This window comes from Lissotriton vulgaris, chromosome 2_1, assembly GCF_964263255.1.
Source record: "Lissotriton vulgaris chromosome 2_1, aLisVul1.2, whole genome shotgun sequence".
Classification (NCBI taxonomy): domain Eukaryota; kingdom Metazoa; phylum Chordata; class Amphibia; order Caudata; family Salamandridae; genus Lissotriton; species Lissotriton vulgaris.
In genome coordinates, this window is record NC_141687.1 from 414,969,969 (window position 1) to 414,986,086 (window position 16,118).

At 51.0% G+C, this 16,118-nt stretch overlaps 1 protein-coding gene across 3 annotated transcripts in view; it reads right to left on the reverse strand.

Annotated features, from left to right (window-relative positions):
• NRP2 (neuropilin 2) overlaps positions 1–15,633 on the reverse strand; it is a 172,254-nt gene extending 156,621 nt beyond the window's left edge. For all 3 annotated transcript variants that reach the window (XM_086955302.1, XM_086955304.1, XM_086955305.1), the window contains exon 1: positions 14,791–15,633. In XM_086955302.1, coding sequence (XP_086811428.1) covers positions 14,791–14,863 — 73 coding nt within the window. In that variant the 5' untranslated portion in view covers positions 14,864–15,633. The remainder of the gene's footprint in view (positions 1–14,790) is intronic.
• Positions 15,634–16,118: the final 485 nt, after the last annotated feature.

Sequence of the window (16,118 nt, forward strand, 5' to 3'; positions counted from 1 at the left end):
AGGCTGCGGCGTGCTTTTAAAGAGTCCTAAAGTGAAACATCGAATTCAACCAGATGAAATCTTCTGCAAGCATGAAAAGGGAAAAAACTGTGCAATTTAGGAGTGTAAGAGTGTAATGCTAGCTAGCACTCTATCTTTATGGCGATGTGGCACAGTGGGTAAGCGGCAGATTTAGGAACTAGGAAGCCTGACTTCCAAGACCAGCATCTCCACTTGCCCAAATTCTATTTTCCTGGGCCAACCCTTTCCCATGTACTTAAACAAGGGCCCAAGAGATCACAGTCGTTCCTAGAAGGGTTAGGCAGTCCTTTAAAAGCATCCAAGCCCACAAAAAGGGTAGGTATTGGACCTTTAAGAAAAATAGAAGACCCATCGAGCCTGAAAGTAAATTGATATGCAAAGCACTGAGCAAATGTGGGCCTTTTGTAAGCAATTACAGTATGGGCAGCGGCGGTTCCTTTGCTAAGGCGGAGGAGTGTCGCCCCACTGCTCTCAGAGCAGTGCAACCAGTAAAAATAAAATAATAATAACACGTTCTTATTATATTGTTATTTTTCTGCATGGAGCCAGGTTGGGGCGGGCTGGGCTATCTCACAGGATGGGGAGTGGTATGGCACTACTAAGTGCACATGGCAGTTTGGCCAGGCATCTTGGGCTGGCCAAACTATCATGCGCACTTACCATTTCTCCACCTGATTGTGCTGTACAGACAGGTGGAGAACTGTCTCAAGGCTCCCATGCAATTCCTGAGCAGCCATACAGGCCGCTCAGACCAATCACAGCACTGCTGTCATGCTTGTGACAGCAGCGTCATGATTGGCTTAGGGGAGCCGGGGTGCTTCCTGCTTCTGGGAATAAGGAGGACGAGAAGAGAACGGAGGAGAGGCAGCCGCCGTAACCAGGTATGTGATTATTTTTTCAACCCCGGCATCCCACCTGCCCCGCCACCACTGTTCCTTAGCAGCCGCCACCGAGTATTGCTGTCTAAATCCCTGACTCCTCCCAGGGTGCTTGTGTCTGCTTCATCATGTAGTAGACAATACCACCCTTTCCTCTTAACAAATGTAGTGGAGCTCATTACACCGACCAAGTAAGGATGGAAAGCTGAGTTGGCCCTGTCGTGATAGGAACTCTTGCTCTGTAGATCATTAGGTAACAGTGAGTAAATAAGTCTACTCAGACTTTGGAGTCAGTCCTAATTTGGCGGCTTCATCCACACTCCTAAGGCCTTTCTATTCTAAAGTGTACAAAGGGTCGTACTATTTTTACAGGAGAAGCGGGCCCTGGGGCCAGTGAAACAACGAACAACATTATTAGGGAAAGGATCACTCTTTCTTGTGCATGAGAAAATCACATTTACTGAAAACAAAGGAAATCAGTCAGTGGTTAGCCTGGTAATATTTAAAATAAAAAAGACCACACCTGTATAGCGCAATGTCCCATTTGTCGAGCCTCTAAGCAGTGATAACCTGAAAACATGGACTAAACCCCCAAGACCGACATGGGACGCTAATGCGCTCTATCAATAGACAAGCATCTAGATGTTAAGTAGTCCCAAGTTATGCGAGACACCTTCAGCCAGCACTGGGGTGCATTTATAGAAGACACCCTTTAAGGCGAGGTAAGGATGCTCCATAGGACGCCACCTAGTGGTGAGACCAGTTTGCTGGGCGTTGGTATTGTCTGAAGCGCTGCAGGGTGCACAACACAATCTATTTCAGCTAGAGTGCTGGCAATCCTCGCCAGAGACGCATGAGTTTCACGTTATCGTTAGAAGAACGGACCTGAACAATCCCAGCAAGAAAATTGCTGTTGGATAAAAGGCCAGGCCTGGCTGAAGGTGTCACTGCTGACGTGCGTCACACAGCAGCAGCAGCTATGCAATAAAATCAAAAGTGCTGACAAGATTCATGGCCCAGCGGCACTTCGTCAATACAGGCCTCACTTTGTATTAATGGACACTCGTTTCCTGGAAGCTTAGGGGCGGGTTTCCTCATGGGACCCCCGGGTTCACATGCGACCCCACCGAACGTCTCTGGGAGGGAAGGCGGGGGGCCGAGGGCAGGGGGACCCCATGCAGTGGGCGAGTGAGTCCACTGGTGTCTTACAGAGACAATGGCGTCATTGGTGGAGGACAGCGGTACAGGGGTCGCCCAGACAGGCGGGGGGCTTGACGGGTCAGTGGGATAGAGTCATCCATTCAGGAGTGCCTGCCGCAGAGCATCAGACGAGGCAGTCCGCGGGGCCATGAAATCTGGAGATCCGATTATCGAGCCCACCCACGTGTGTCTGGAGAGGGAGTGGTGCAGACTGCAGAGAGGGGGCGAGAGGTCACAAGATGGGCGCGTCACGGGGGCGAGGAGGACACGTATGCACTCACGAACCCTGTGCGTCGAGCGTGCGTCACGTGTTCGAATCCCGGCAGACCTGACTCCGCATTTCATCCTCTCGCCGTGTCAGCAGGTATTGATCGGCATCGATTATTACAAAGGACAAGAGAAGTTTGAGTGCTTCGTAAATAGTCAACATCTACAATGTGTCAATGTGCTCCTGTTACATATTCGAAATGAGGTGGAAGAACTATCATAATGATGATGTCACGGGCAAGGTCAGTGGCAGCACTTGGGGGCAGGGTTACCTTAGAACTTTCACTTTGAACTTTGCTATATTTATTAGGGTACAGGATACGTCCATTCAGGAAGGGCGTGTGAAAGGATGGTAGGGCCTTACACTGAGACACAATCCCAGAGCTGCACACTGCCCAACTGACTCCAGGGACGAGTGTACAATCACTGCTCGGTAAAACTGGTGTCTAGAGGCCTCCTCGCCTCTGCTCAAGCCTTGTCTACCCCGCAATGTACAAGAGCAGCCGCTCTAACGTGGTACAATGTTACCCAGACACAAAGCCCATACAATCCTTGGACTCTCTGCTGATGCCCTTTCTGCTGTGCAAAGCAGACACGCTACCCTGAGCGTTGTTGTGTGATGGACAACTGCAGAGAGCAAACGCTGTCCCATGTCAAGCACGAGCACTTAATCCAGTGCTTCTTTCACAATGAAATTCTATTTTCTATGCTTTTCACTTTATAAAAGCAGGACTACAATTACAAGAATGCAAAACAAGCAACACTGCACTGAATGAGGAACTTTCATTCCACCTGCGACAAAATGAGATCGCTGAAAGTTTGAGCAGAGACCTGCATTTTGGCAACCTCACCATTTTCCTATGCGCCTGCCTGCCTGTACTCATATGTTATTGTTCCCCGCTCCTTAAGGAATCATCCCAGTTCTGCACAAAAATACATTTACATGCAATTAAGAATTGGAAACCGATTAGTAATTCAGCAATCACTGGTACGAAACCGGTTACTTATCTACTCCATCCATGTGGAACAGATTCTTTATTAAAGAGAAATTAACAAACATGTTTGTAGCGTGTCACTGACTCTTTGTACCCTAGACACCCTACAAACCCACCCCCGTTGTGTTTGTCTTTAGAGATGGGGGAGGGGATGCAAACACAGGAAGTAACATCATATTAGATTTTCTGTTTCTAATTAACTGACAAAGCAAACAAATTAACGGACAGGAAATAGACTGAAAACCGCAGCCAAGGGAGCTTCCACTGTATGGCGAGAGCAGGGCCCGAGCAGGCAACGATAGTGTTATCAGATGTTCTAAGGCACGACTCAGCACATAATCCAGTCCTGTGCCTTGGTTTTACAACCTGATGCATTCTGGGAATTGCAGATGTGGTCCACTTCGATGTGAAGCCCTGGGGGGTTTAGCTTTTTAGTTCATGAGGAAGAGATCTGTTTTTAGGTTTTCCACAAAGCATCGGGGGACGCTCATTCTGATGTTCATGGTGATGATGTTGCAACTACATGGAGCGGGTTGGCCAATAGAGTCTGGATCTCTGTGGAGAAAGGGCATGAACGAGCTGCAAACCACGAGTCAACAAATGGAAAGGAGGGATCTATGCGCCTACAGTGGAGAAACGGGAGGAGTGACCTACAAGCTTGGTGTGGCAAAGCGGCTGGAATGATCTACATAACAGATGACTGCAGTGTGATGGAGAAGTTAGCTGCTCTAGTTGACGTTGGCGACCCAGTCTGTGATGCACTTGAAAATAAGGCATAACATTTTGCAAATGATTCTGGCCTCATCTGCCAAAGCCATTTGGGTTTGTGCGTGTTGGGCCAGAATGTCGGCAAGAGGAATATCATCTGGATAAACATTGTGTCCTAAATATTATTCACAAAAATATTGTCCCCCTGGGTGTAGATGTTCTCATAATAACTCATATTTGCCCATATTTTGTAAACGATATTTAGGACACAATATTTATGTCAGCTGATATTCTGAAAATGATACTCTGGTCTTACACCATGCTTCTCCACTCTGCTAGCTAGTTTGGCTGCTATGTTCTGGATTTTTAGGATCATATCAATTTGCTGCTTTGTCAGTCTGTAGTAGCACATGTTCACTGCTTGGTGGTCATGACAGTGCCTACCACAAAGACCAATCAAATTTGCCAGATTACTCAATGCCACCAGCATTCCATGATTAACCCGGTATTTGTAAAGAGCAAACTAATCACCCCTAAGGGTCTCAAGGTGCTGGGGGCCGTCGGGAAGGTTAAGCGAGCTATTGCCCAGAGTCACATGGTGCTGGGCTAATCTACCACCGGCGCTGGGAATCGGACTGTGAGCCCCGTGTTCCGGAGTCAGCCACCCTGGCTGCTGCGCCACACCTCTTTCACTTCCATCATTGTCGTCAGGTGTGATAGTCCAATTAGTTTAACTGAAGCAAAGACTCCAGTCTATTATTTCAACCTTTGCAAGCATCCCACCCTTTACCTCTGTTTTTTCCTGACTTCTATGTCTTCCTAATAAATGAAAAATATAACTAGAAATTTGGAGTCCTGTCGACGTGGACCGATGTGGCATCCCAAACAGTGGCGTGGAGGTCCATTTTGGAGTACGAAGGGATTGTTTTTCTGAGCAGTGAATAGTCAGTCTTGACTACAGTTAAGAAACTGTGTTCCTGGGCAGACCTTTGGGTTGCTTGTTGAAGGGGAAGGCTGCCTGGGGGTAACACAGGGGCAGGTGAAGGCACTTGGAAGTGTGAATGGGTCGAAAGAGAGAGAGATTAGACTTGAAGACATTTAGCCCTTTCTTCACTAAGGTTTTATGTTTCTCTCTGGAAGCATTTGTTAACCTGTCCTGGAGACTCTGTAAATCCATGAAGAACGGCGTATGCATCTCGTAAGGACACTCTTAATCCAGCCAGGAGCTTTCTAGGACTTGAAATCCACCTTGGCTTCAGTTGAATCAACTAGTCCAAGATGTGTAACAGGAAAACCTATGCCTGGATACAGGGTATCCAGAGCAATCAGGCGACCGGTTTCAGGTACATCTTTGCCTCGTTGACCTGTAAGTGGAAAGTGAGTTTATGGTGCTGGAGTGTGGCCATGAGGTGAAGCGTGTGCATGTTGACGAGTTTGGGAAAGAGCTTTGAGGACTCTACAAATGAAACCTCTCGAGTTGAGGAGCGAGGCCTGTGGCGGAGGGATACACACTGTGCTGTGGTGTGTAAAAGCGAGGCGTTGGCGGACGTATACACACTTGGCTGTAGGGTGTACGAGCGAGGCGTTGGCGGAGGGATATACACTGTGCTGTGGCATGTACAAGCGTGGCGTTGGCGGAGGATACACACTGTTCTGTGGTGTGTGCAAGCGTGGCGTTGGCGTAGGGATACACACTGTGCTGTGGAATGTACAAGCATTGCGTTGGCGTAGGGATACACACTGTCACTGTTCTATGGCGCCCAGTGGGCTCAGTGGCTGTGTGATTTACTTCATACATGGCGTTGGCGGGGATACACACTGTGCCGTGGAGTGTTCAAGCATTGCGTTGGCGGAGGGATACACACTGTGCTATGGAGCTCAGAGGCCTTGTGATTTATTTCATACATGGTGTGGCGGTTGGAGTGAGTTTTCAAAGCTAAGCAGACGAGCTGACAGCCCTGCTCTCTGGGCTCATCCCCTTATTCGCTTGCGCATTGCTGTGTGAAATTTATCTCCAGGATGTGGGCACGATAGCCCATCAACTGAATGATAGTTTTTTTTTTTCAGCATGGAGCTGCTGCTAATGGCAAACTGAACCAGGGTGCCAAAATCGCCGCTGCATATTTGTTAACAGCAAGTGCAATCAAAGACTGGGCCCGGCTCCGGGCTGAAACTTAATCACATTTCTCCATTAACTGATCTTGGCATTAGAAGAGAAATCAATCACTTGCAGCGAAGCAGCGCTCTGCACAGCGCGCGCCTTCTGCGATCGGAGGGGGAGGGGCGGCGGAGGAATCATTCCAAGGCACATGGAGGCCTCCGCGCGAGCGCCCTGGCTCCTCCCGGGGATGGTATGATCCGCTTCCCCCATGCAGTCTCCAGATGGTTCTCTGGGAACCAGGAAGGAAACTACGGCTAATTGCTGCAAAGTCATTTTAAGGCAGACTCCAGCGAGGGGACGGTCTGCAGGCAGAGCTGATCAGAGCCCTGATTCCATCCAGAAACAGGCCCAGGGATGGTGCGAGGGCTGCAGTGTGGGGGCGTGGTCCTGCCTGTTGCTTGAATGAGCATTGAGGAGACTTCAGAAGTCCCTTCACCAGGGGCCCGGTGCTGCGCCAGACTGTGCTGCGGGATGGGGACAGCCATGCCTCTGCTGTGACCCGTCTCGTGTTTGATGCACGCGCTGCATCTGTCCCTCCCCGACTACTCAACCACAGAGGTGGCGAGCAAACAAAAGAAGAGGGAGAGCCTAGCTAGAGCCGAGCCAAGGAGCCCGAGCCGAGCCTTGACAGAAATCACCAGCTTGTAAACAAAGCAACAGATGTCATATACAAAATATGATAAAAGGCGCTCCGAAATTCAACGTGTGCGTCCTTGAGATTATCTCACTGCATTGAGAAACATTTGATTTTAGAAGTGATAGTTATTACACATAAACTTAGAAATATTAATGGCCCCCCTAACAGCAATGTCACACATGAACAAAGAGGCATGTTAGTTGCCGTGTGTATCTGTAGCCTAGTTCTTACTCTGCATGAAGCAACATTGTAGTCTAGTACATAAAACGCAAGAAGTATTTGTCCAGTGCACACCCTGAGCTCATATGAAGGTGACTCATCTGTGATAGTGAAGAAAAAGGAGGCTCGGTGAAATCAAACATGCGCGCAGGATCACACCATTTGGTCAAGGTGGGAAACCAGGATTGAACACGGGTTTTATGGTTTCACATTGTGCAATTCAACCACTAGATGGGTGTCTCTTTCTCTCCCCGGCCCTCTCTACAGCTTTGTTTATAATTCTCTGTGCATGGGATCAGGGCGTGGGTGGCAGGCTGGAAGCCATATGAAAGCTTGGCTGGTTTTGGGCTTTAGGGCCCAAGAGGACCTCGAGCTGACCCAGAGCCTGGCATCTGCCTAGAGCCCGGCTCCAGCAGGCAGGGGCACGCCCACCTTTACACAATCAATATGAACTGTTTGCTGTAGACCTCTTGGGTCTGGGAGGGGCTGCGACAGATAGGCCAGCCTACAAAGTGTGCGGGGTCAAGTTAGTGAAGGCAAGAGGGAGGCAACAGGTGCTGTCCTGTGGGGACGGCGGCGGGGCGGTCAGATTGGAAACAAGGGACTTATTGGTGGTAGGGCTGGGAACAAAGTAGCGAGTGTATCCAAGGTGCACGATGGGAGACATCACACTGATTGACAATCCATATGCTCTCATTGCAACATTTACTGAATCAGTACCCCAAAGGGGAGGTGCAGGACTAGTATATGCTATAAACAAGTTAACACTCAGAACTTGACACATGAGCTGGCTCTTTTTACTTAAAAGTGTGTGTGTATATATATATAATACACACACACACACACACATGGAAACTGTGTAATTTGGTACAATATTGCCAATGTGGGTTCTGGCGGCATCATAAACCTTGAGGTCAAAGGTTGAGTTGTTTCTAAATGTCCAGAATCCCGCCATGGAACTAAGGACCAAAAAAATCACACATTATACATTTTTTATAATACATGGTTATTTTCTGGGTAGTTGGAAAAAGCAGCTGACAATAGGCACTGGTTGGAATTATTACATTTAGGATTATTTTCAATGTACATGAGTAAATTGTTTACTAAACAATTTACAATAGTGAGGTCTACTGGATGTATACAATTCTGTGGATGCAGACTAATGGCATACTTATGGATTTACCGCATTTGCCACATATTTTGCATTATAGTTTGCAGATTTCACACAAATTGTATTTCTAACTAAAATGGTTGAAAATAATAGTGGCGGAGATTGTGGCACTTAGTTTGACTTTCATTGTCACATAATTTAGATATTCTTGCGCGTTGATTGATTGTCCATGCCGCATGATCATAGTTGCCCTGACTCAAGTAAAGCTCTGCAGAGGGTCGTTATTGGGTGAAATCCATATTTTAAATGGAATCAAGAAATATTTTCCAAATTTCACATTCTCCGGGAAATAAATACATAAATAAATGGATGGATGGATGGATAGTGCAGTCTTCTGGCAGTAGACTCAGAAAGGAACTGGCTCAAGAAGGGCCTGTGGGTAACCCAAGAGGCCCTCCGGCTCTGCCCACCTCCATATTCCATATATCCGCAGTGCTCCCGTTTTCCAGGCCCGTGTGTGAGTAGCACATCTAGTGCAAAGTTTATTTGCGTCCTGGGTCTTATCCTTCTCTTTCTTCCTTTGTAAAACCAGGACCAGAATTCAGAAAAAGACTTGACCTGGGTGAGCTCATCAGGGGCAGACCTGGGAGAGCCGAGAGCCCTGTCTTTGTGGGTACCTCTCGGTGACCGCCAAGCACAACGAGTTTGCCATTTTGTTAAGAACTATTGAACAGAGAAGTTGTTAAATCCAAACGTATGGGACATACATGCAAGGGATCGGTGTACGTGTGTATGTTTTAGTGCCTAGAATAGGCGGGAAGCCCAGCCCTACTGCATTCAAGGTCCCAAGGGCGAGAATCTAAATTACTTGGAAATTGATCGTGTGTTTTATTGTTCTCGGTTAGCAATGGCTGTGGGGTCTACAGTTCGAAACTACACCAACATACTTTTTACTGCTCGCCTGAGAAGAGTTTGACTCCCACACACTCAGACAACTAACAAGGGCTGAAAAAGAACAGGTGGGGAGTTTGGGGAGGGAGGGGTGCCCAGTGGCTCAGGGTGATTTTATGGGGGTGGGGGCGTTCCCACCTTCAGTATCTCGTTATCCGTGAACCATCTGCCCCCATTGATTTCTGGAGCGCGGCTGCGGGCCTCGGTGCAGTGCACCTAGCGGCCTGTAGAGGGCACATGGGGCACAAGGGTTTCCCACAGAGGCTGGGGCTCCGGTGAGCCACCTCGGGCCTCGGGCCGTACTGAGGCATGGAACGAGAGATTGCCCCTGCTTGCAATGCTAGGGCTGGCAAGAGGGTGCAGCCGGGTGAGAGGAGGCCCCTGCCCCGGACATCCAAGCTGGTCCTATGCAGCTGTAATGAGAGCCCATGTAGTGTTGGCTTTATTATAATAGTATATACTGATAATTAATATTATTATGATAAACAGAAAAGAAGAGAGATATACTAGCCTATTAGGGCAACATTCTGACGTCACACACCCAGGCCTTGTGAATAAACATGCCTGTGCATGCTCTCTTGTTAAATTGGCGCCCCTATAGTGTCAACATCTTACTTACACCGCCCTCTCGGCGCTTAGGACAACATACAGAGCCCGAGGTTTACTCCAAACCCCCAGTGGGATGAGAGGGGGTCTCTGCGGGCATCAGGGGAGGGGAAGCACCGAGAAAGAAGGAGTCTAGCTGGGGGTTCTCTTCTTCTAGCGACGGATACCCTTCCAAGGGTCCATGCTGAAACAAAGCTCAGTGGGCAGTGTGCCTACAACAGAGATCGATCTGTGATCAAGAAGTGAAACATTTCAAACTTTGGCGGGATGGACTTAGTTATTGGAGGCAATCAAATTAGCACCGATTTCAATGCTGTAATAAACGCATATTTAAAATCTCCGTCATTCAATTGCTTCTCGCGTGTGTTTCTGTATGGAGGGCTTGTTGAATCGGTGCCCCCACCCCCTGTCTCCCCTCTCCACCACTATTTCGGGTAGATCTTCAAAGATGGAAAACACATTTCGACAACCAACAGTTCGGGATATTAGTCGCCGGCGGGTCTAAATACGTGTCTATTCAGGGACACGGCCGCTGAAACGGGGACATTTGCCTCAAAGCTGACTCTGTCCTCCGAAGATTGCACCCACCTCGTGGCCCATCCCCGCCCCCACATTACAGACGCCCCTCTACCGTCCCTACCACTGTCAAGGCTACGGAAAAATGTGGAACAAAAACGCAACTCCTGCCAATTCGGCGTTCCCGCTTCCCCTCTCTGGGGAAGCAATGCCTCGTGGTCTCGAACACGAATATTTGCACTGGTATCAAGCGCACAAGAAGTTGTACTGCCGCGTGCCCGTATTCCCAACCACCTCTCTGACTATACTGACTGAAAACACGAGGAGAGCGCGCATGCTCTAGAGCGCCCAGCCACCTCTTTGTGACAGCGCCAAGAGGCAGTCTGTTTGGCACTGTGTTCTACCATGGAGCGCCCACCTGCCTGTGTTTCGTGGCACGAGATCTAAATGGGTGACACTGCACAGAGCACCGAGCCATGCTCAAGCGTTTCCAGTGTGGCCTCATTTATTAATTTCTTGGAGTAAATACTATTTTTTCTGCATCGTAACATATCTTTATGCCTAACATTCCCATTTAGGATAGCGACACGCTCACGTTACCCATCACATACATGGTCAACGTTTCTGTATAATTTACTACCGCTACCAAAAATGTTACCTATAGCGCTTCGAGACCACAGAAGTGGCAGAATACGCGCTATATGGCCATTCCTAACCACGTACAGTGCAAATACATTGGCAAACACCGTTATGCCTCTTTCAGACTGTAAACATCCCTCTTGTGCGTCCAAGATGTTGACATGTGTACTTGCACAGGACCGGAATGCGTCCGGGAGCCTCCACAGTCCCCATGTAAGGATGGCGGCCCCATCATGGACCACCACTCCCTCTACCAAGAGGGGGGACGTTGTGACCGAGAGCACCAGAAAGCAGCCCCGGGCAGTAAGTGCCTTGGCGCCGGGGTTGCTTGTTCATCAGCAGCCTGCGGCAGCGACACGTGCGACCGCTAGGGGCGCTAGCCCAGCGCTACATGCCTGTTGAGCCGGCTGCAGGGCAAGGGGGAGCATGAATAATATACCCACTGCGGCTCCCAGTGACAGCCCGGCCTGCGCTTCAAAGCACAGCCCGCCGGCTCCCACTCCCCACTTCAGGGAACAGGGCTATTCCCTTGGGGATTCCTCCGACTGCGACGTGCTCACATGCTGCGGAGTGGCAAGGGTGCCACGGACAATATGCAGGGAAGGGAGATGTACCCACCACTGGAGTGTGTAATAAAATACAACCGTATTTGGGTCTCCCTCAAAGACTCGTGCACGGCGTGCACTGATGAACAATAAAACAACGTCAATTGTGAGATAAACACTGTTTTGCCACATGCCTAAAGACCCTCACAGCGCCTCGCTGCGTTTTTTGTTGTTTTTTTGTAACAGTCGTGAGCGTTGCTCTTGCCAGACGCGTTCCATCACTGCAATGTCCACTACTCCAGTGGAATACATCGAGGCGCTACAAGAAAGGGGGGTAGCATAGCCCCCTGAGACGCGGCCACTGTATATCATGAGACATGACAAATTATGGGGGCCCTTATCACATTCTGCGAGTGGGGGGTGTAGGAGGGGGCGGCTGTCCAATGTTTATTCTACCCAGCGGCCTGGGCAGGCTCGCTAACAACAGCTGGATGCTTCACGGTGATTCCACTCAAAGCCTTGTGTGTTACATTCATTCATTCCCCAATCTGAATCGACCACTGATGCGCTAACTCCCAGGCCACGTTAGCACCGCGCTGGGACCGTCTGCCCAGTAGACTGCCTCCAGCCCTGTGTTTGGTGTATATGGTCACTTCCCATGTTGGGCCCGGGCCCTTTAAAAGTCCGGTATGACGTGCCCCCGGCCCCGCGGTCAGGCCGCTGTGCGCCTGCACGCCATGGCACGCACGCACCAATGAAGAAATCTGCAGTGCTGGTTAATTTATGAAAGCAGCGACACAGAATTGTTCTGAGCGAAACATGGCGTGACTCGTAAGGGGCGTATGTTGTATTGTACATCCACATTATGGGGAAGAAACAAGCATTTGGCGTGTATGCCTGCGCGTCGACTTGAATAACAAAGAGTTCGTGGCTGTGCACAGCGGTGTGCATACATAGTGAATGTTAGAGCCCTCCCAGGCCTCTTAGCTAAGATCACACCGTGAGTGTGCAGTCATCGGAGTGAGCGGGATCGGACCGTAGCCCCAGGCTTTCGGACAGGTGGCATGCAGCTTCTAGGCGCAGGAAGGACGGGGGCCCTGGGAGGCGTCTCCCGTAAATAACCGAGGCCTCGCAGGTGACCCGCACTGCAAGGCGAGGGACAGACACCCCCCCCCCCCCCCCCCCACCAGGGACTAGATTCGATCACTCCGGCACGCGCATAACCTACCTGCCCCTCATTTATAATCGTTCTGCTCGATGCTCTTCAAGGGTAGCTGAGCCTCTCCCTCTGCCAGGCCCAGGATGTACCACTTTTGAGAAGTGCTGGGGTGATAATATCAAGCTGCCACTTAGAAGAATCGAAAGAAGGGCACCACTCCTCTGGCCCCCCTATCCACGGGGACCCCAGTTCGGAACACCCACGTGGTACCCACCGCGGAGAGGACCCACGGGGGCAACCCAGCCGGGGGGCTCTTGGTCCACCCACAAACCGGGGCACCCATGGGGCAGTCTCACCCCAGAGCACCCACAGCTCAGAGCACCCACAGCTCGGAGCACCCACTGGGCACCCATTGCTCAGAACACCCACAGCCCTTGACACGGACGGCTCACCCGCAGATGACACCCAAGGTGCACCCGCAGCCCGGAACACCCTGTGGCATCCTCTGCGGGGTGTACTCCTAGCTTGGGGCGGCACCGACTGGTTATCCGTAGACAAGAGCACCCTGTGAGCACCCTCGGAAGCGGCCTTGGGAGTGCACATTGGAAACGCCGGCTCTGGCCTGCCGCCAGGGGTGCATCTTGCCTCTGAGGAGGGATAAGCTGCTGCGTGGGTACAGGGTCCCCCCAAAGTCCTTTAGATGCCCCGCGCGTTGCTTCTCCTCGGCGGCTTCCATGGGCCCGTCTGTCCCCATTATCTCAGCTCCGCCCGCCCGCCCGCCCTCCTGCGCCCTGGCTCCGGCAGCGCCTGAACGGTTCCACCCGGAAAAGTTCCCCGGACCACTTCACAGGAAGCCGTGCCTCTCTGCGGCCGCCCTGTGTTTGTTTTATCTTTTAGAATGTATATGTGCAGCCTCACTCTCCCGAGGGGTGCAGCTCTCAGGCACAGAAACACACTGAACAAAAAGAAACAGACAGGCGGAAACAAACACAAACAGGAAAAGAATAGATGTATATAGAAGCATGCACTCAAAGCAAAAACACTCACACGCAAAACCCACACAGAAACAAGCATACCAACAAAACGCAGAGAAACAGGCAAGCACAAACGGACACACAAAGAAACACAGAAATATAAACAGAAACACGCACACAGAACACACAACACACATGCTCGTAAAGTATCAGATCCACATAAGTGGCTAGGCAAACATGCTTATGCAATGTTCCTAAACATTAAACATAGAAACAGACACAAAACGAAGCCAAGAATACACATATAAACAGACCCCCAAGCGCTTATATATTGCATATGAGACATAAAGAGATGCATACACACAAACTTGCACATGGGAATAGACCCACATAAAAGCACACGCCAATATAGACACGCTCAAACAAAATAAATGAAAAGCTGAAAACCGACACCAACACGCGAATAGGCAGAAACAAACGCACTCACATAAACAGGCACTACTAGCACACAGAAAGAGACCTGCCCAGCAATAAACAAACACACGCATACAAAGAAACTCACACATCTTCAAACACACACTTTCTCTTCTGATAATACCCCCAATCGCCCCCCTTCCAGGCTGCAGATTAGAGAATAAACCTTCCAAAACTGCCATGTAATAGACCCCCCACCCGCACAACACCCGCAAACAATCACCTGAAACACCTCGTCTCACTAGATACACTTTTTGATCACAAATAGATTTCCTGGGAAAAGGGGATTAATTGCAATTCTCAGCCCTATTCCAATCAGGAGACGTGCGTGATTGATGCTTTTCACACGGGTGGGGGTGGGGGTGTTGTGGAGCCTTCTGCTTCATAACACGAGCAGAGGCGGAGTGGAGAAAGGAACAGAGAAAAAAAATCAAGGGAGAGAAAAATGTAATGCGATGGCTTTGTAGTATTTTTAAACCTTTGATTTAGTCCAGATGCGACTGGGGAGCGCAGCCCAGAGCCCGCCTCTGCCTCCAAAGACAAAATGCAGTTTGTGATTAGAGCAAAGCGGGTGCTGCGTACTGAACTGAGCGCTTCTCTTTGGGTTCTCCCTCCGTGGGGAGCGAGGGTGCTGACCCACTCAGCCCCGCACCGGCCCCGCACTGAGCATCAACAGATCGCGCGGCACAGAGTCCCCGCAGCGCCGGGACACAAGTTTCAGGCTCTTACCTCCTTGCACCGCCTCCCAGGGTCCACACACCAAGAGGCAGACGAGTCCACAAACCAGCGGCAGCGCATCCATAGTGCTCGGGCGAGTGGAGGGAGCGAGTGTCTCTTTTACGCTGAAGTCTCCCCCCTGGAGCCGTCACTCATTCAAGTCCTTCGCCCAACAATGCACGGCAATAAAATGTCTCCAGCAGCTGCGTCTTCCCCCTTTCCTCGCGGCGTGTGTTTTATTTCCCTTCCACATTCAAGAGATCCGTGGTAGTAAAAAAAAAGGGCATAAAAAACGCCGCCTGTGCCTCCTGAAGCCACGGGGCTGTCCGCCGGCCCAGCGAGCCCTTCCCAGTGTCACTTCGAGCACTGAAATGCCATGGTTCACATCTGCAGCAGGGAGCACCCCGGGACCGGGTGGGATGTGGCACCCCCTGCCGGCGGCCAGAGAGGGGTAACACGCGGGGTGGGTGTGTGCACGCGGCTGCCCTGGAGTGTCTCTGGATGCCCGGGTCTCCTCTCCCCTGGAGTTGCCTGTGCGGGGCGGATGGTCAGTTTCAGCAGCGCTGTGTCAGTATCTGGTGCTCGGCTCTTGATCGGGGCTGTGCTTGCAAGGAGGCTGGTCTGTGCCTTCCGCAGCGGGTCCCTGGATCTGGTCAGTCTCTGGTGCTTGGCTGCTGCTCGGAGCAAGAGCGGTGCTCCCGGTGGTAGCAGGGCGGGCTGCACGGATTCTGCTGCCGGGATTCCCTGCGGGTGTCTCTGCGCCCGTGCCTGCCTCTGTCAGGGCGCTGTTGCTGCTGCTGTCTTTGCCTGCTCTGATCTGCGCTGCCTCCCCAGCCACTCTCCAGCTTTTTCTAGGCAGTTGCAGCATGTGGCTGTCACACACAGCGCTGGGGAGGCAGGGCTATCATGACACGCCCCGCCCCCCGAGGGGGCCTGATAAAACCAACCAGGGAGCTAGAGCGAGGGAGGAACCGGGCGGCCAGGAGGGGAAAGAAAGGAAACGGGATCAAAAACAACCCAGGCAGGCAAGATCAAGGCTGGGAGACTCCGCAGCCCCCAGCTCTGCCGCCGCCAGCCCCCGGCAATACACAGCGCTCCCGGCTGAGGCAACAGGTCCGGGCAAACAAGGGGGGTGTTCGTGCTACGTATAGCCAGCCAGGGGGTGCCGTTTGACAGCCCCCACCATTAAGAAATGTCAGAGAACATACACATCGCCGGCTGCACCCCGCTCCCGAGCCCGACTTGCATACCGCACCGAGGCGGGAGACTGAGCGCTTCTCTCAGTCACTGAGTGCAAACCCGCGCTCGACGGCGAGCATCACCCGGAGTTTCAAAGGAGC